Source organism: Exophiala spinifera (assembly GCF_000836115.1).
Source record: "Exophiala spinifera strain CBS 89968 unplaced genomic scaffold supercont1.3, whole genome shotgun sequence".
Lineage (NCBI taxonomy): Eukaryota > Fungi > Ascomycota > Eurotiomycetes > Chaetothyriales > Herpotrichiellaceae > Exophiala > Exophiala spinifera.
In genome coordinates this window covers 1,291,072-1,309,979 of record NW_015622515.1, presented here as the reverse complement: position 1 = coordinate 1,309,979, position 18,908 = coordinate 1,291,072, and the positions used below count along the sequence as shown (strand labels likewise).

Genomic DNA, 18,908 nt, shown 5'->3' with positions numbered 1-18,908 from the left:
GAGTTAGGCCCTACATCGAATGGAGGTTGCTTGGAGGGTCACCTCGCACGCATCAGCAGCTTTTCCGGCACAAAGAAGCAGTAAATGTTCGTCGACACTCTGCTGAATTAGGACAGGGCGCATCGTCAGAAGGACTGCTTGAAGGTAGAAGCCTTGTTTCCTTATCTCGCTCTGTTGCGGAAGGCTGTTCGGACAGTTCCGAGGTGCTGTTGCCATCCACTTATCCAGCTTGGAAAGTAGTTCCTGAACATCTTCGTACGTTGGTGGAAGCGCATGTGGCCCAAACAGTCTGGTCCTGGTGTTGAGCTTGTCAGAAAGTCTGGCCGTGATAACCCCGGCGGTGATTGATTATCTTACATTATTCTTGATTTCAAGCGGTAGAATTCAAGATGATGTAATGCAGAACTCATCTGAGAAACGTCAGTTTCGTCAACCATTCATCTCGCGGCGCGTATACCGAGGTCAGTCCGCCTATTTGACAGCCATCCTCGCCAGCTCTCTGACGGGATTGAAGATATTCAAGTTGCTCCGAATCTGTACTTTCAATGTTAACGTTCACGGGAGTCTACTCTGAGAGTCAGCTAGTCGAATCGAGGACGGCGTTAACAGAACATCTTGCCTCAACATCGATATCTAAGTCGTGGATGCCAAAAGGGCGCCTGGCCATGGTCGATACAAGGCTTCAAAACGTCAACAAGTGTGCCAGGTCGAGCAGGTAGGAACTCCTACCGATCAAAACAGTAAGCACACCAGAAGAATCTCTTCTGTAGCTCAATCGCAAGGGGATCCATAACATCAGAAGATGCTTTCCGATGATAACCAAGCTCGACACAAAGGCGCATGATGATGCCGGAAAGGTGCCTAGGAATTGGTAAGCGATACAGATCTGACTGAGGGCACGTGCTGTTACCAAACTGATGGTCCTCCCTGAGAGTCTATTAGTATGCGGTGAAGGTAGTCCTCTGGCTTGACTTACGGTCGTTCGGAAGTGAAACTGGCACAGGCAAAGCAGCGCTTGCACGGTGGTCGAGTTTTGCAGTGTCAAGATCGGGTGCAAATACTTAAGCGCTCGCGCAAAGTAGGCCTGGACAATCAATGTGAGACTTTGATCAGGGTTCAGGCTTGCAGAAGCACTACCTTCGGTGGATACTCCGGGTTGGGAACAAACCCTGCCCCAATGGCATAGATGATCCAAATAAAGTATGCGCCTAATACGAGCCAGTGAGCTATGGGTCTTGAAAAATCATGTTACACGTTATATGTATGGGCCTTACCGGTTTGGCTGTCAAGATCATCCTCCTTTGTCGAATAGCAGATGGTTTCCCTCCGTTGATGCCATTCACGCAATTGCACCCAATCAACGATACAGTAGCGTGCTTGAATGTAAAGGTAGACAGTCTCGAGCAGGAGATGGCCGACCTTTTGTGAGGGAAGCTCAGGCAAAGTGGAGGCCTGCATCTCAGAGGTCGTTGTTCCTCCCTGGAGCATGTTGAAGCTCGTGATTTCCGAGGTCGATTCGGGCGAGTTTTGCAGACTGCTATGAGACGGTTAGGTCAGGTGGCACGGGAAAGTCCTTTTTGACATGCCTCTCAACAAGCTGAGAAGGGGTTAGTCATGGGGAATACAGGCGAGGCTCTCGTAGATGTAGGTACCTGGGTGAAGGAGAAGGTGTCCTTTGTTGAGTTATGAGACCTCGTAGAATGTGTAACTGCCCTCGCCCTCCGTCCAGGAGACGTAGAAACTGCTCAAGAATCAGCAAAGGCGCTTTGCCAGAGAGGAGTGAAACAGCACCATGGCCACCCAATTGTCTACTTCCATCGTCCGGTATCAGTTGATCGGGCGGAGATGAAAATGCACGCACGCTGCGGAGCTCAGATTCAAGGGAAGCAATGCGAGCTTCAAGGCTGGCAACATATCTGCAGTTCTTTCAGGATAACTCCAAAACCTAGGTGATTGGGAGCTTACTCTGAGCCTCTAGGAATGCCGTCTGAAGGCACGTCGAAGACGCAATCTGCAGTTGACATTGTGGGCGACACTCTAGTGCGTAATGCGAGGGACATACCTGAATCCGACCTACCACACGCGGCACATTTGCTGACAGTGTCAGTCGGTGTTGAAGCAAAGTCTGGATTCAACTCACTCCTGAATTTGCCCGATGAAGTGGCACTTGAGCTTCTTACTTTTGCAACGGTGACCTAAGGGCTAAGCATCAGTTTGCGCCGGTTAAGATCAACGAGATAAGGATGAATCACAAGCATTAGTACTCCGTCGGGTTGGGCCAGCAGTGATTTCTGCGCGCCGCCGCTTCTGACTCCTACCACCGGTATCATGAGAACCGCTAGATCTTTCAGGGAGATTCATCGTTCCGTGTTGTTGAGTCAGACAACGAGGACGATCGCGGGGCTTGAAGGCTTCAGGAATTCAATGGGAGCTGATAATCGCGCCAACTGCTAGGGTGCCCAGACACAGCCTGTCGAAGAGAGCAACGACAAACCTGGTTCGGCCTCATCATTTGGCTGTTGAGACCTAAGATGGCAGGTATCATCGATATCAGCCGAAGATATTCTCCCCTATGTAGGAAAATTGGAAGATCAAACCTGCTGAGGCCTTTGGAAAGGCATGCGTTGCGTAACTTGCAGAGGAGCAGGCAGATTGGAGGCGGGGTTGACGCCGCTCTATGCGACACCTCGACATACCTACCTAATGTAGCTAGCTAAGTGTCTATTAGCTTAGCACGCTTTGCTAAGTGTAGTAGTTATCACTTCAGCACTCGTACGGAGGCTGCGGCTGGAGCTAGTTAACTAACTATCTTATCCCTGATGTTCACCTCAGAAGCAAGCAGCTCAGCGGCCCCCTTAATGACGTTGAGCAACTATGGTTTCTGGGACAATCCTTCGAATGAGAGCCGGATGTCGAATTTCCGGTTGAACCGGATCTGCTCGGCGACGAAGCCCTGCCACATCCTGCAGGGACCCTAGCCTCGCGATCGAGTCAGGTTTAGGTCTCGGTCTCAATCCTTCTGAGAAGCCTTTGACTGCGGGGGTCAAGGACAATGACATCAACTTAGCACAACGTCGACAGGGGATCGGATTGCATTCAGTTTTTTATTGGAGGTGACACGTCCGGAAGTGAATTTTGAGTTTCCCCAAGGTTCTGCGGGAACTGAGAAGAGCTACATGTACGTACGTACAGTCGGAGAGTCTGCCAATCATACCCGCAATACCTCTGAGAATGGATGACCAGGAAGATATCGCCGAACAAAGTTTCGTGCCGCCAACTCTGACGCAAGAAAGCAGTGTAAGGTTCTGATAGTACAGGACGGAAGTACGTATAAATATATCGTTCCAGGACCCTTGAATTCGACGTTTGAGTTACAGATATTACCGTACAGTAGTTTACTGGTATTCTTGCTCCTCAGTAACTCTGTTCAACTGGCTTTTCCTCGAACGTGTCTCATCCGTCAAACATGGCCAGTACTTCATCAGACCGCAAACCTGTTCCTGACCGGGCCGAACATGACGCCTGGTTCCCATCACCGTACTCACTGACACAGTACGTGTCCCCGAAGACCAATTTCGACGGCGTAGATCATCCGAACGCGTACAAGGGTGGCAAATGGCGGATTCTGACGATTGCGACGCAAGAGCGCTACCTGCAAATGGCGAACGGCGAATTCTTCTCGACCGGCAATCATCCCGTCGAGACGCTCCTCCCCATCCTCCACCTCGACGCCGCCGGGTTTGAGGTCGACATCGCCACGGTCTCGGGCGACCCGGTCAAGTTGGAAATGTGGGCTTTCCCCAAGGAGGACGAGGCGATCAAGAAGATTTTCGAAAAGTACAAGCCCAAGCTGCGTCAACCGCTCAACCTCGACCGCGTCTGGGACGACGGTTTCACGAAGGACACGCCGTACATCGGGATCTTCATCCCCGGCGGACACGGCGCGCTGAACGACATCCCCTCCTCGCCGACGGTGGGCAAGATTCTCAGGTGGGCGGATGCGAATCGGCGCTACGTGATCTCGCTCTGCCACGGACCGGCCGCGTTGCTTGCCGCCGACGTGGACAAGCCCGAAGGGACCAAGTTTATCTACTCTGGGTACAAGATCGACGTCTTCCCCGACGCGCTCGACAGCGGCGCCAACATCGACATCGGCTACATTCCCGGGAAGATGACTTGGCTCGTCGGCGAGGAGCTCCGCAAGCTGGGCGTCATTCCCATCAACAAGGAAATCACGGGAGAAACGCATCGCGACCGTTATCTCCTCACGGGTGATTCGCCTCTGGCTTCGAACAATCTAGGCAAACTGGCTGTTCGTACTATCCTCGACGAGCTCCCCAACTATTCCTGAAGATAGAACTCGACATTTTGTTCCAGCAGTAAGTATATACTGCAGATGGATCTCATGGTGCAGGCAAGAAAAATTTTTGTAATAGTACTAAAATAAATGCATATTTACTTACTTATACTAGTAGTACTAAATGCTGTCGATATACACTTGTAAGTACTTACATTAACTGAATTTCACGTTTATTTTGGCTTAAAGGTATATTTATGTACCAATAGTACTAGGAGTACCCCTTAGGTGCCTCTTCTATATGTATCAGCCTACTAGTAAGTCTCGATATAGTTTATGCCTATCCTGAAATCGTATGTTGACTCGCGCTGATCTGATTCAGTCTGATCCGGCCTGAATCAGTCTCAGTCCACTTTGCATCGGTGTTAATCGGCCTTAGCACACTTCGAATCAGTCTGAGCTCGCCTCGAGATCAAACTCAGATCTAGATCTAAATCAGCACATGTGGTATAGTATCTATCTAGTAAGTGGTTGTAAAACTTGAGTGATACGCAGCACTATTTTTTCCTCTTCTAGACTAGCGCGTCACTCAATCTTTAACTAAACTTCACTGGCACTCCGAGTCCTCGCCCACCCAACCCTGCCAGGTTCCCCTTCGCTACTACTTATCTTTCTCTCTTTGAGAGGAGAGCGAACGATTTGGGCTGAAGAGACTCGAAGTGATTTGATACGAATTTTCAGTAGTAGCTACTGTACCACATGGCGAGCTTGGATGCCGCATGTTTGAAACCGTGCTCAGTGGGATAATCCAGATTGTTGAAGGGGATCGTACGTTTTATATACAGTAATCGACATCCCGGCGTTGTGAAATCCCCTCCGTAATGGGAGTGTTGAATCGGTGCTTGGACTGCCACTCAGTGCTGTCTGTCATCGGTTCCTTTCACGATCTCTGGAACTACGAAATGCTTCATGCTGTTGTCACTACGAGTTTTGATCATAAACACTGGGATTTGAGCCGTTGAAACCCTCGTTCCTGGAATGGTACAAAAATCAGCAAAAACCAGCAGACACCTCCTACAAGCGTCAACAGTGCCCAACTTCACACAACTCAAAGACGACAAATACATAGAATGACCGCCTGTTCATCTGATGACCGATTATCGAACCTCTCAGAATCTTAAGACGTTCTACTTATTTCTTGAACTTGGGTTGTTCACAACGTTTTAGCTTCTGGTACTGCAACGCTTCTTCGTAGCAAGATTTCAAGTGCTTTTATTCCATCGCTCTAGTAGCATCAAGCCTCGAGACCTGTGCGAGAGAATCTCATGTTCAGTCATCAAGGGCGGCGCCGACGTGAATGTGGCAAGTGGGTCTTCTGTGGGCGTGGCTGGTTGGCACTTGAAGTACTGATTGATACCCAAGACCGTATGGACTCAGGGTTCCGTCCTATGAGGCTGCTCCGCGATCTGCCTCGAGGTATGTGTACCTGACAGGGTACCAGAGAGGAGTGGAAAGCGGCACCGGACCGTTCGACGATGACAGTGAGAGTTATCAAGGATCGGTCGTCGGTTGAAGGAGGCGCTTCTTTCTATGTATTTATCGTCTTTTTTTTGAGTTGTGAAAGCTGGCAGCACCATTGCCGGTCCCTCTCTAACTAGAGGGAGGGTCCCGGCCGGGTTTTTGGCTGGTTTCTGCGCACTTCCAACAGTACAGGTACCCGCGGGTCTGTCTACACGTCAGGTCTTGGTACATTTATGGACAAACCGGGTAGTGACCATGGCACAAAGTCAATCCTCGGCGTATCTCCAAGAGATCTCGAACGATGGCAATGACGGTACTGGGCGGCGGTGTGCCAACCGCGGTGTCTAGTTCGAAGTACCCGTGAACATATTTTCACTGCGCTGGGGCGTTCCACCGCGCCGGGATGTCGATCAGATCTCCTGTAGAATTGATAATATCAATATAGCAAGTGTACTACTACTACTACTACTACTACTACTACTACTACTACTACTACTACTACTACTACTACTACTACTACTACTACTACTACTACTACTACTACTATACAGCAGGAAAAAGCTTCATCACCATACTAGTAAGTAAGTAGTACTTACAGTGTACTATATGCTACTAATACTACTACTACACGGTATGAAGAAGCCCCCTTCCCTCAAGTTGGTCAGTCAATCCGTTGGCCAAACACACATCACTTTTTCGACTTCCTCGGTCCAACCGTGAGGTCGCGGGGCGTCCTGGGCAAAGTCGTTCAAATCCATATTGTGGTAGCGACGAGACACCTCATTCAACAGGACGCGAAAAATCTTCCAGGCGCGGTACGCCGACAGGGACGCCCCGGCCATGCAGTGCAGGTATCGCATGGCCTTGGCGACGGACTCGACCAGCTTGTCCACCTCGCCCTCGAAGTGCTGGGCGTCGATGGCCAGCTCGAGGTGCAACACGGCGCTCGCCTGCGCCACGAAGTGCAGCAGCGACCACCAGGGCAGCAGCCGGTAGATCTCCTTGATGGTCGGGACGTCGGGCAACAGGGCCAGCATCGACAAGGCGCCCAGGACGCAGGCGCGGGCCGCGCGGTGGTTGAACTCGCGAGACTCGACCGCCTCGGCCTCGGCGCTGTTGGCACACAGGCACGGCCGGTACAGGATCATCTGCAGGCTGTGATAGTACATGGCCAGCTCGATCCGGATGCGCGGGTTCAAAAATTCGTCGCCGCGGCCCGCCGGGGACGACGCCGGGCTCAAGTTCTCGGGAAGAGTCTCGACCCAACGCCGCAGTTCGGCCTCGAGGTCGTGGATCCTGCGTTGGAGGCCCAACCAGGACGGGTCGTTGGTGCCGCTGTACAGCTGACGCGCGATCTTGTCGCTCAAGAGGCACAGGTGTAGTCGCTGGGGTAGGTAGGTGGTGGGAATGGCGTGGTCGTCGTCGTCACCAATCGTGAGCCCAGGGGACAATGATGAAGAAGATGATGATGACGTTGCTGTGTTGTTGTTTTGCATGAGCTTCAGATGTTCCAGCCATGCCTTTCTCGAGATTTCGAGCAAGATGGGTTCGCCGACTTGTGTTGTGGATATCGGTACTGGTGGTACTGAGCGAGTTGAGTCATCTAAACTAGTACTTCTAGTACTACCGCTCGCAGGTCCGGCGAGTAGGTCGATCGGCGCAGTAACATCGGACACCGAGATGGACTTGGGCCGGCCGGTGATCTCAGAAATCAAAACTTCGAGGCTGTAAAGCGAATACCAGGTGCGTGCACGACGCCTCAGGTCTTCGTTGCTGACACTGGGATCGGTCACCTGTAGATGCAACCCCAGCGCGGTGGCGTGTCGAATTGCACATCCCAGGGTGTTCCAGGCTCTATAGAGTAGCAGCAGTTTAGTTAGTGCTCGAATTAGCCGCAAGATCATGCTGAATTTGTCCTTGTGGAGGAGGACAACCAGCATTGGACGAGGTCGAGACACGCACGGTAAGTAACTTACCTTGTAACAGAGCCATTGAAAAGCAGATAGAGCGCGAGCAGTCCCATGGCCTGCACCTGATCGATGTTGGGATGATCAAAGACGACCCTGTGATCAAGGCCCAGAGCCCGCGCCCTGGCATAATAGTGCGGGTGAGTGTCCGTGGGGGATAGTGCTTCGCCGTTCATGCCAGTCATCTCCAGCCATTTTGATCCAATGGCCCAAATCATATTCGCTTTTGCCAACTGCCTCCGCCCTCTCCAGGAATGCTGCGGCGTAGACATATCAAACAAGTTGGCAAGAAACTCGTCGCGAACGACAAAGGGGAAAGCACCTTGGAGGGCATGGAAATATGCCTCGGTCAATATCAGGGACCTGGAAAAGGAAGGTCTTTGGTATGGGTCGATCCGGTCCTCGTTGACGGCCAGTACTTCGTTGTCATCCACGAAATAGATGAAATTCGTCGCTGAGAAGACGTGAGGGTCCAGGACCCCCGATGTCAGTAGTCTCGGTCGCGTTGCGTCCGGCCTCCCGCGAACAACTGCAAAGGCCTGGTCAATCCACGCCACCTCCGACATGTGGCCTACGAGTCCGGAAGCTCCTCCACCCTGGGCCAGATTCACCACGCTTGAAAGCTCTCCAATGGTATTGAGGGAGCCAGCACGCGACGAGGCGTTGGGTTGCTCCGCGCCTGGACGATTTAAACTGGAGCCTTCTCCTGCAATCTGAGGCCACCGAAGTCGCTCAGGATCTAGTTGTTTGGCGGCATGATCTTTTGCCTTCAGGCACATAAGTGGGAGGGATATTGTCAGTAGCGACTTCGACTTCCCGATCCATGCATGCGTCAGGATAGTGTACAGACCTTGGACAAGTTATCATGTGACGCCGTCGAATCTCCTCCAGACTGCTGATAGACGTGGTTTTCTGTCATGGCGTCAAGCGTATTCAGCAACATCTTGTTTTCCCTTTCTAACAAGGTAACGCGGTCTGAATTTCTGGCCGGGGGCAATCAGTATCCACATCTAACTTGAGCCCGGGAACATCAGAACCTACTTCTGGTTTCGTTCCCGTTTGCGGTCGCCATATGTGCAGACTGAATCATGTTTGACACAATTCGAGCATCGCTTGCCTCCCGAGCATTTGGTACGCAATAGTCGACAACGATCGCAAGCGTGTGTGGTGCGCCTCCTGAAAACGTTGTTGTCGGTGGGTAGATCTCGCTCTGGCGGAGTCTGAGCCTCAAGATCGTGTAGCGGCATGATCCCAAGTGGCGGGCAGTACTTTGCAAGAAACTCTGATCGGGCGGTCGCAAAGACAAAGTATGGGCACGATAGCACGAATGCTCTCGGCTATTTCACATGATGCAGTCGTCCCGCCACGATGGCTGTCGATCTAACGTTTCGACTTTGATGATAGGCATCGAATCGGCTGCGATCTGATCGAAGGGGGGAAAATGTCAAAGCTGGAGTTTAGCGGGGTTGAAAGTTATTTAAGAAGGCCGGGGCAGTGTTACGGAGTGGGGTCCAGTGGAGGGAGGTGCTGCGGTGACACAATCCCGAACAAGGGCGGCATGGATCTGCAGTACATGCATGCTCTGCACTATCTCACATTCTTAAAGTTACATGGTTCTCTGGACTGCACGCATTGTCGATACATCCTGCATGGCCCCAGGAGGCGGCGTGGCCAAACGAGGCCTGGTGAGCAGGGTACTGCCAACTTCCAAATGAGTGTCAACGGAAACAGTCTCCGTGAGGATATATTATGCTCGTACATCTTCGACTCGTACCGATATCAGCTCGACGAGAGGATTACGTCATATGTTGTTGATCTGAGACCAGAAAACACCGTTCGAGGACGAGAACCTCGTATATTCCAGGCACTGACGCCGGCGACACTCAAGGGTCTTTGCAGACGTCGACACGTTCGCTACGCCACAGCAGTGCGACAGCTGACGGATGAGACCCCGGAACGACTAGCCTGAGTGTACAGGGTGTATAGAGCGTCCAGGCGAAGATCCAATTTTCCACCATATACTAACTGATAGTGCACGGTATGCGCTGTGGTTTGATCAGCTCACAATACCCACCTACAGGTGAATGTCATCATTGCAAAAACGTCTAATGTTTCTTTGCCATGCTCGTCGAGGAACGCTTGGATGATCTTTCTGATTTGATCTCCCAGGCACGCTCCTCATCCTCTCCACAATCTTCGTTGCTCGTTGGCGGGACCTTCACTGAGAATAGCCCTGTAATGGAATAGTTCGATGCAATGTACTCTATTGAACCGTCCTCTGTAACAACGACTTCATCGCTTGAGGAGCAAAGGAGTTGTCACGATTGTGACCTGGATGTCAAGCCTCTCCTTCACTGAGGCCCTCGACGCGGCGCACCCAACACCCGCGTCCTAAACCCCAACCTCTTTGATAGTCCTTCGTACTACAATTTATTTCTTTTCCAACACCTAGTTGTGAGTCGCTCCAACAGGAAAGGTCCGCGGGAAAGGCGCTGGAGAAAAATCGCATGTTTGCTAGTAGTTAATTTCTGACCGCGAGAGTCTCGGCATAAAATGAACTCTTCCGAGAGTGTGTCGCTCCACTTGCCACTGATAAGGTAATGCTGGATGGATGATGGGAGGGCTTAGTTTCCCTGAACCAAACCATCATGATCTGCTAAGCCCAGAACTGTTGGCGATTCTTTCAGGCCATCAATGCCTCGCCAGGTACTTGAGCTAGCCTCGAGCTGTGAAATTTCGACTGATGTCGGCTGATTATCTCGGCTCGGAGGTGCTGCGATTGGGGTGCAAGCGGCCGTTGAGAGAGTCCCCAATACTGCATCCTTCTGCCTGTCAGACTAGACTATGAATTGCATTCCCAACCACCTGCCAGCCACTCTATCTAGTGTCTATATAGCCATAACGTCCCCTAGGACCCAGGCAGAGACAACAGAGATTCTTTCACCCTTCATTTTGCTCCCTCAACTGCGATACAGCCCAGTGCATCCGACGAATCCAGGTACCGTAATTCTCTGCCTAGAAGAATGAGCCATTGTCTGAGATGTAGAACTCGATGGTCGATGAAATCACTGGTGGATGGGTCCTGAGAAGACGTCATTGCACTGATCCTTGCCACCTCCAATACAGATGCATCTAGAGGATGGCGTTGTTATCGCTGCGCGGTCTTGGGTTGTAGTTGTCTGAAGAGGAGTGGGTGTGCCTGGGGGTCGGTCTTGTGTGGAGATTAGCGGACAAGATATCCGATGACCAGAGGAGCAAAAGTGTTACTGACAGCCTGAAAAGATTACTGTTCTGTAACCATAATATTGAAAACCAGTAAGCTAAACTATTAAAATGCCATTCCGCACGCCGTGACTTCTCGAAATCACCAAAACCCCCGGGTTGACTATTCATCGATTTATGAAGTATTATACGTGATTCCGCGTAGAGAGGAGTACCTATTGGCTCTTCGGAGTCAACTTAAGAGGTATGGCCGGTTCACACGACGTTTCACGTATCCTTGGGGGTTCTCTTGTTGGGACTTGCGTTCTGTAATCGAAACAGCCTCGAAGCCTCTAGTTTACAGCTTATGCTGCTTGCCATGGTCGACCTCGCTGGTCCTTGTGCCTTCAAGCTCGTAGCCTTCCATAGTAGTGGCGTTATGAACATGCATGGGGCCTTCAAATATTTCGTCGATTTCCTCGAGCGATCGCTTGCGTGTTTCAACCCAGTAGTAAGCGACAAAGGCAACCTCCACAACATCCCACGAAGCGTTGATCATATAAGTCTTCCAGCCAATATTATTGAGTGCAAACGGCATAACGAATGTGGCGAAAACACTACACGGTACCCAACTCAATTTAGCGGAGAGTATCTTCTGGAGAGAGAATCACGGGGCTGGACTTACGCTGCCGAGTTGGAAACAAAAGTGTATATTCCCATACCATTGGCACGTAGAGAGAAATTCAAGACCTCTGGCGGATACATGACCAGAAGCGTTGTCCATCCAAAGCTATAGCCTCCTGTTTCGAAGTCAATATATGAATGACATGCCCATAATGTTTGCAGTCCTACCTTGGAAGAGGAAAATACAGGCCACAGTTCCATAGACTGCAGATTTATTGGTGGATGAGCTGTATACTGTATGTGATTATCACCTAGAATCAGAAGCTGCCCAACCCAGACAACATAACCATCTTCGAAGGGAGAGACTTACACTTTGTAAAAGCTCCTACCAAATACAAAAACGCGAGACTGAATGTCAAACTGCCCATGGCCAAGGGCTTTCGTCCAATCTTGTCGGCAAAGAAAGTGCCTGCTCCTGCACAAATGAGACACCACAGATTGAGGACAATGTTGATTTGAAGCTGGCTAAGTGCATCAGTGATGCCGGCTTGGCTGAGCATGGTTCCTAACCAGTACCTTGAAGTTGGAAAGGTTGTCAGCATTATAGTGGCAGAACTCTGCATGGATAAGTGATGACCTACGATGCAATCGCGCTTCCGCTTAGATTTCCGATTACGGCAACGGACATGGCGAGGCCAGTTCGTTTCCTGTTGGGTGGAGTTTTGAATGCAGCAAACCAGCTTTGCGCTGCTGGATTCTGTTGCTCATAGGCAATTGCCCCCATGATCTGATCGTAAGCTGCCAGCGTTGCAGGGTCTGATGCATCGCCATTGGCCATCACCATGGCCAAGACATTAAGAGCTTCATCCCCTCTGCCTTGAGCGACAAGCCACCGAGGGCTTTCGGGAACCAATGGGAGTAACAGGATAGCGAGGAGGCTCGGAATGGCTTGAAGCAGAGAAGGTAGTCTCCAAGCCCAAGTGTTTGGGATCCGGGCTGTACCGTACGTGATAACCGCGGCAACCAGACCGCCGAAGTACCAGATGTCGTAGTAGAATCCCAACATCCATGCTCGATATTTGGTTGGTGCCACTTCCGACGCATAAGTTGGGCAGGCGATGGAGCTGAGACCGACTCCCATACCGAGAATGAATCGGGCTACCATGAACATTGCGGCATTCTGGGCCGACCCTTGCAGACTGACTCCAAGGAAACATATCATAGCAGCTCCTAGCAAACCATTCTTGCGGCCAAACCTGTCCAACAAAAGCCCTCCAAAAGGAGCAATCACCGCACCGCCAATCCAAATGATGGCCGAGCTCGCTGCCTGAGAAGCCGTGTTGAAGTTCATGTAGTCAGCGAAAGTAGGAAGAATCATCAGTCCATTCCTAAGGTCAAGGTCATCAGTCAGATTGAGGCTAGGAAACTGGCCTCGTGGTTACTCACATCATGTTTCCATCATAACCCAGAGTCTGCAAATAGTGAGCGAGCAACTATATTGTCTTACAGAAACTTGAACATACCAACGAGTTGACCAGGATGACCATGAAAACCAGGAAGATGACACTAGATGACCGTTTTGGCATGTACAGCCCTCTAACAGTTTGTGCGGACAGCATGATGCAGGCCCAAAGTTCCTGTTCTTGTAACAAACAAATGTTTCAAGGTTGGGAAAGAAGTGTCGAAAATCCCATGGCTCGACGACATTTTATAATTGGCGAAGGAGATATGAACCTTGTCGGTAGACGATCCTCAAATTAATCGCACATATGCACTCAGAGCTCGGTTTAATGTTCGGGGCGCTGTCCATGCAGGCCAAATCTAATCTCAGAAGTTGAAGCATCTTCAGGACAGTTATCAGTGCTGTTTCTTGACGTGGAAGACGATGGACAATCTGGGTTTGCCGCAGGTTAGTCCCGTAAAGGAATGGTTTTTCCACAGCATGGACCAATTTTATACTTTGGTGGGATAGTAAGATTTCTCCTCTCCAAGATAACGATAGATCGTCAGGTTTTTCCGCAGCTTATGCCCTTAACGGAATGGTTTTCCCGCATACTATCACTCTGGTGGAGAAAGCCACAGTAGGAAGGGATCTGGTGTGCAGACAGGTTTTGCGGCGACCTGATCTTGCAGATATGACAGTATGTAGCCTCGAAACCCGAAGTTAGCAGTTCATATTCTTCGCAGGCTCTCACATCTGGTCTCGAAGAGGGCAAGAATCTGCTGAAAAGCCAGTGGAATATCGGCAAATTGACTTGGGTGGAGTTGTATGAATCTCAGAGCCCTTCCAATGCCATCAGAACCGTCAATCAAGCGGGAGTGGTGGAAGGAAGCATCTGTCTATCAGATATACCCGGCTTCCTTCAAAGACAGCAATGGTGATGGGGTAGGCGACATCCCAGGCATTATCTCGGAGCTAGATTACATTGACTCTCTGGGCGTGGATATTGTCTGGTTGTCGCCGGTCTTACAATCTCCTCAAGTCGACATGGGCTATGATATCTCAGACTACCACGACATCTATCCGCCATATGGAACAATGGCGGACCATGATGCTCTGATCAAAGGCCTCCATGATCGCGGGCTCAAGTATGTGATGGATCTCGTTGTGAACCATACCTCAAACCAACATCCTTGGTTCCAACAATCTCGGTCCTTGAAGACAAATAGATACCGACACTGGTATATCTGGCGGCCAGGTCGTTATGACGCGCAAACCGGGCAACGAGTCCCACCGAACAACTGGGAGTCGTTCTTCGGAGACAGCGCATGGACCTGGGACGAGAAAACAGAAGAATACTACCTTCACCTCTGGGCAGCCGAACAGCCCGATCTAAATTGGGAAAACCCAGAAGTTGTGGAAGAAGTGCACAACATCATACGTTTCTGGCTTGAGCGTGGCGTCGATGGTTTTCGCATGGACGTCATCAATTATATCTCTAAAGCGCCTGGACTACCAGATGCCCAGGTAAAGAAGTCCGGATTCTTGCAAAAAGGTGCCGAGCATTTTGCTGCTGGCCCACGACTGCACGAATTTCTACAGGGGATCGGCAAGATACTTAAGGATTACAATGCTTTCAGTGTCGGTGAGATGCCCGATGCAGAGATTGAGGATATTCTTATGGCAGTGGGCCAAAATAGAGGGGAGTTGAGCATGGCTTTCCATTTTGAGATGTGAGTGAGGTCTCAGATATTCTGCCAACATTCTGAGGTTGTGGTTCGATTTAGGAGCTGACGAAATGTACTCTTTAGAGATGCATTGGACATGGGCACCAACGGCAGGTTCGAGCCAGCTGTCTTCTCTCCCACAGCTCTAAAGAAGATCGTCAATAAATGGCAAACTTTCATGCTTGAGAACATGGGGTGGAATGCTCTTTTCATGGAGAACCACGACTGCAGCCGCACAGTGAGCCGTTATGCGTCTGACACTCCCTCGCTCAGGACAGCGTCGGCAAGAATGTTGGCGAACCACCTAGGGTTCCAGTCGGGAACGATCTTCTTATACCAAGGCCAGGAAATTGCAATGGTAAACATGCCTCGAGAATGGCCCGTTGATGAATACAAAGACATTGAATTGGTCAATCATTGGCAGATGGTTCTCCGGGATTACCAGGATGACCCGGAGAGGCAAAAGATGTATCGCGAGCGATACTGGCTGGTAGCACGCGACCACGCACGAACTCCAATGCAGTGGAGCGCGAAAACACCATATGCAGGATTTATGCCCGAAGGCACTCACAACGTTGCACCCTGGATGTCCATCCACCCAGATTATCGAAGCTGGAATGTGGAACGCGCGGTAGCAGATCCGCGATCCAGCTTCCACCACTGGCGTAGGGTTCTCAGTGCGCGAAAGCAGTACCCTGAAATCTTCGTCTATGGAGGATTCGAGATGCTCAACTTGCATATCGAAGAGGATGTTATCGCATACATTCGTTCTAGCGCAGTTGGCGCAAGATGCGAATCCGGTCAAGCTTTGGTCGTGGCTAGCTTCAGCGCTAAGGAGATTTGGTGGACGATTCCTCAAAAGGCCAGACCTTTCTTGCTTGACCTTACGTGTGGACCGGGGCCAGCCAGACCAAATTTGAACGCCCTCGTGACCGAGCTGGGTAATTATGAAAGCCCACCCCAGCTAAGGAACGAAAACTGTGGCCGTGTGATGTTGAGCTTAAGACCTTATGAGACGGTCGTGGCATTGATATAACATTGTGAGGATAGCACAGAATCCAAAGAAGTGGGTACGTGTGCTCAACGAGACCTGGACACGTCTCTACTTCGGGATTGAGGATGACTGTCCTGAGAGTTTCACCTGGTAACTCCCGTAGCCGCGCCCGATCATTTAGACGCACCTAACCCTAGACCCCCCAGAACTGCCTTGGCCTGTTGCCAGACTAGACATGGCTTTCATAAAAACCCCGAGCATGGAGTAGCCGGACTGTTCAAACATGTTGGATGGTTGGCAAAATAAACCTATCCAGGGCCCAGACGGTGTAGCGTCTACGGAGGTAGAGTTGGAGACGACCCCAGGATGCCTGAGTACTCCTAAATACTTGGTCCGCGGCTTCGTCACTCGGTAATGATCGCTACTGCCTGGGTTGGAGCGAGATAAGAGTATAGAATGGACATGTTCAACAACCATAAATACCCAGCAGCAAGGTAGATAGATTAAATGTAGTTGTCGAAAGAGCACCTGTCACTTTACGGTGGAGGTCTTAAGAGCTGTTAAACTATAGAGTTTTGAGGGTGGACAGAGTCGTGTGAGAGCTTCTCAAACCAATACTATTACGTGCTAATTCGGATTAAGAAGATCCGTCTCGACGCGTGTCTTTATACCACGTAAAATAACGCACAGTCAGACCGAAGGTGTCACGTGGTGAGCACGTGAGTTCAAGAGCTACTCCAGTGGGGACGGGGTTGGGCTGGTCGTACTAAGAATTCGTTATCAGTCTCGTTCGTCAGTAGATGGAACGCCAAAAGAGCCCAGCTTGTTGAACAGTCTGTCGCAAGTTATTCTTTTTGTGCAACGAAAGATGTGAAGCACATCACCTTGTTTGATCGGCCAGCACCGCACTGCACGGCCCGCCATGGCAGCGCATCGAAATGGACGAGCATCCAACTGGCTTACCATCAACAAGCAGGGTAGACCTAAACATGCGTGTAGCGAGTGCCAGTAGGTGGAAGACAAACGCTATTGCTCTTCAAGCTTGACATCTAACGCTCAATTTAGAAGCCACAAACGCAAGTGCCATCCGGCTAGTGTAGCAAATTCGCCTTGCAAGAGATGTCTTGAGTTGAAACGGGCTTGCAGCCTTGTACAGATACCTGCCATGGCAAATCATCAGAGGCCCCCCGGTCCAGACAATTTATTCCCGCCACAGGATGTTTGCAACGAGCTTGTCGACCTCTACTTTGACATTATACATGACAAGGATCACATGTTATTCCACCGCCCTACTTTCGTCAGCGCTCATCGGAAAGGGATGGTAGATATGACGCATATTGCGGCTATGATGGCCCTCGCAGCCAGGTACGCGCAAGAATGCACATAGGACCTCTGATTGCGGGATTGCACGGAAGGAGGGCCTAGACTGCTACCCTGGACCCAGGTTGACAAGCATCTGCTGATAATTACGTCTTTGGGCAGGTTTTCCTCGAATCCATGGTTTCAAGACTCGAATCGGTGGACTAGAGGCTCGGTTTGGGCAAACTATAGCAAACATCTGTTTGACAACAGGAAAGACAAGGTGTCGTTGGCTGCCATACAAAGCTGTGTCTTGCTCAGCACTATTGCCTTTTGCGACGTCGATATGGAAATGGAATCACTGTATGGTGCCCAAGCGATCCGCATGGTCCAGCTTAAAGCCCTTCCAGATCAGCGCGGGGAAAGCCTCGTTCAGCGGGAAACGGAGATCCGAGGTAAGATTTCGCCATTGCCGCGATGACTGACTTGTCTGACACACCTCTGTAGTATGGTGGACGGTGTGGATGCTGGATCGTTGGGCTAGTGCAGAGGCGCGGATACCAAAGCAGCTAGTGGCCGACTCTAGATTCCCAGTACCTATGACAGAACAACTCTTTGAACAGATGAGTGCCGACTGGTGCGACCTCAACCAAACGTCGCCTCTAGAAAGACTCCAGTTGGAGCATCGAGGCTTCTGGGCTCATTTGATTCCGGTGACGGAGCTGATCGAGCCCATCAATGAACTTCATGAAATGACAGTGCAAGGTCGCCTTACGGACCTCGAATTATATGACCACGTCGAGAGTATAGCATCTAAGCTTACCTCATGGAGACTTCACCTTCCAGAATCCCTGGAATTTACGCCTGAAAACCTCCTGCGATACGCCAATACTGGCCACGGTCGAATTCTGGCGGCGCTCCACTCCGGTTTCCACCACCAAAGTCAATTGCTATACTATCAATTTCTACAACCTAGTATAGCCACCAACGCCGAAAGCAGTACCAGGGTACTCGAGTACGCGTCCCGCTGTCGACAGCATGCCACAGACATCACCAACCTCTTTTGGCTGGCTAGGCAGACGCCACGGTGTAAAGCCATGTGGCCCATGGTTGGCCATCTTCTTGCCGTCTCATCCTCTGTTCATCTACACTCCCTTCTATTCAGTGAGGATGCAGGTAGAGTTTCCAGCGTGAAGCATATGCTGAAACAAAATTTCGAAATGATGATGGAACTTCGTCAGTACTGGCCTAGCATCGACCTATCTATGTCGCGGTTACGAAGTTTTCACCAAGCATGCCAGCGAAGCATGAACACGTCCTTCATTATGGACCACTGGATGTTACAATTTCTTCAACAATACACAAAACCTGTCCAAGGAAGAGACATCTTTCATCTCTATTCAGGGAGCTCTGAGCCAATACAAACTTCGCCTGCTTGGATGTCGTCCGTAGGTGTCGAGCAGGGTTACATTGTCGATGATTCCATTGCACATTCCCAGGTCGGTCTCGAAGTAGGCACCACGATACTGCAGACCTTTCTCTGACGCCTTCCGAGCAATCCACGACGTCTCGTCAGTTGCTATTTACTATTCGACTATAGGCAAGTAGAGGCTCTAACAGTCCATGCTCGACGCAGGATTGTCCGAAGCCCGCTCATCCGCTACATGCGGCTGAATATATTATTGAGCTTGCTCAAATTGTCGAACGCGATCTCATGGTTTGGTGCTGCCGCTGAGTCGGAATGCGCTGCATGGGCACGACTGGACAGCTCCCACGTAACTCTGGCTTTGGGTCTTCCAGATTCCTCTGCTGTTCTCGTCTCCATTAGTGTGTAGTA

The 18,908-nt window shown here is 50.7% G+C and overlaps 6 protein-coding genes across 6 annotated transcripts; 3 read left to right on the top strand and 3 right to left on the bottom strand.

Moving 5' to 3' along the window:
- Positions 1–3: 3 nt before the first annotated feature.
- PV08_04225 (uncharacterized protein) lies at positions 4–2,024 on the bottom strand (the record flags this gene model as incomplete). Its single annotated transcript, XM_016378573.1, has 10 exons — positions 4–295; positions 358–410; positions 458–565; positions 626–680; positions 730–886; positions 973–1,084; positions 1,138–1,208; positions 1,275–1,537; positions 1,653–1,916; positions 1,966–2,024. 10 exons carry the CDS (start codon positions 2,022–2,024, stop codon positions 4–6), a joined length of 1,434 nt encoding a protein of 477 aa, XP_016237250.1.
- A 1,442-nt stretch (positions 2,025–3,466) lies between these two features.
- PV08_04224 (uncharacterized protein) lies at positions 3,467–4,351 on the top strand (the record flags this gene model as incomplete). Its single annotated transcript, XM_016378572.1, has 1 exon — positions 3,467–4,351. The coding sequence occupies one exon, from the start codon at positions 3,467–3,469 to the stop codon at positions 4,349–4,351; it is 885 nt and encodes a 294-aa protein (XP_016237249.1).
- A 2,132-nt stretch (positions 4,352–6,483) lies between these two features.
- PV08_04223 (uncharacterized protein) lies at positions 6,484–8,728 on the bottom strand (the record flags this gene model as incomplete). The annotated part of the gene is made up of 3 exons (XM_016378571.1): positions 6,484–7,672; positions 7,795–8,552; positions 8,636–8,728. The coding sequence occupies 3 exons, from the start codon at positions 8,726–8,728 to the stop codon at positions 6,484–6,486; spliced, it is 2,040 nt and encodes a 679-aa protein (XP_016237248.1).
- A 2,616-nt stretch (positions 8,729–11,344) lies between these two features.
- PV08_04222 (uncharacterized protein) lies at positions 11,345–13,229 on the bottom strand (the record flags this gene model as incomplete). Its single annotated transcript, XM_016378570.1, has 6 exons — positions 11,345–11,603; positions 11,672–11,786; positions 11,839–11,904; positions 11,981–12,186; positions 12,252–13,036; positions 13,134–13,229. 6 exons carry the CDS (start codon positions 13,227–13,229, stop codon positions 11,345–11,347), a joined length of 1,527 nt encoding a protein of 508 aa, XP_016237247.1.
- Positions 13,230–13,900: 671 nt separating this feature from the next.
- Positions 13,901–15,814, top strand: PV08_04221 (uncharacterized protein; the record flags this gene model as incomplete). The annotated part of the gene is made up of 2 exons (XM_016378569.1): positions 13,901–14,784; positions 14,863–15,814. The coding sequence occupies 2 exons, from the start codon at positions 13,901–13,903 to the stop codon at positions 15,812–15,814; spliced, it is 1,836 nt and encodes a 611-aa protein (XP_016237246.1).
- A 1,123-nt stretch (positions 15,815–16,937) lies between these two features.
- On the top strand, positions 16,938–18,615 carry PV08_04220 (uncharacterized protein; the record flags this gene model as incomplete). Its single annotated transcript, XM_016378568.1, has 3 exons — positions 16,938–17,137; positions 17,255–17,526; positions 17,579–18,615. The coding sequence occupies 3 exons, from the start codon at positions 16,938–16,940 to the stop codon at positions 18,613–18,615; spliced, it is 1,509 nt and encodes a 502-aa protein (XP_016237245.1).
- Positions 18,616–18,908: the final 293 nt, after the last annotated feature.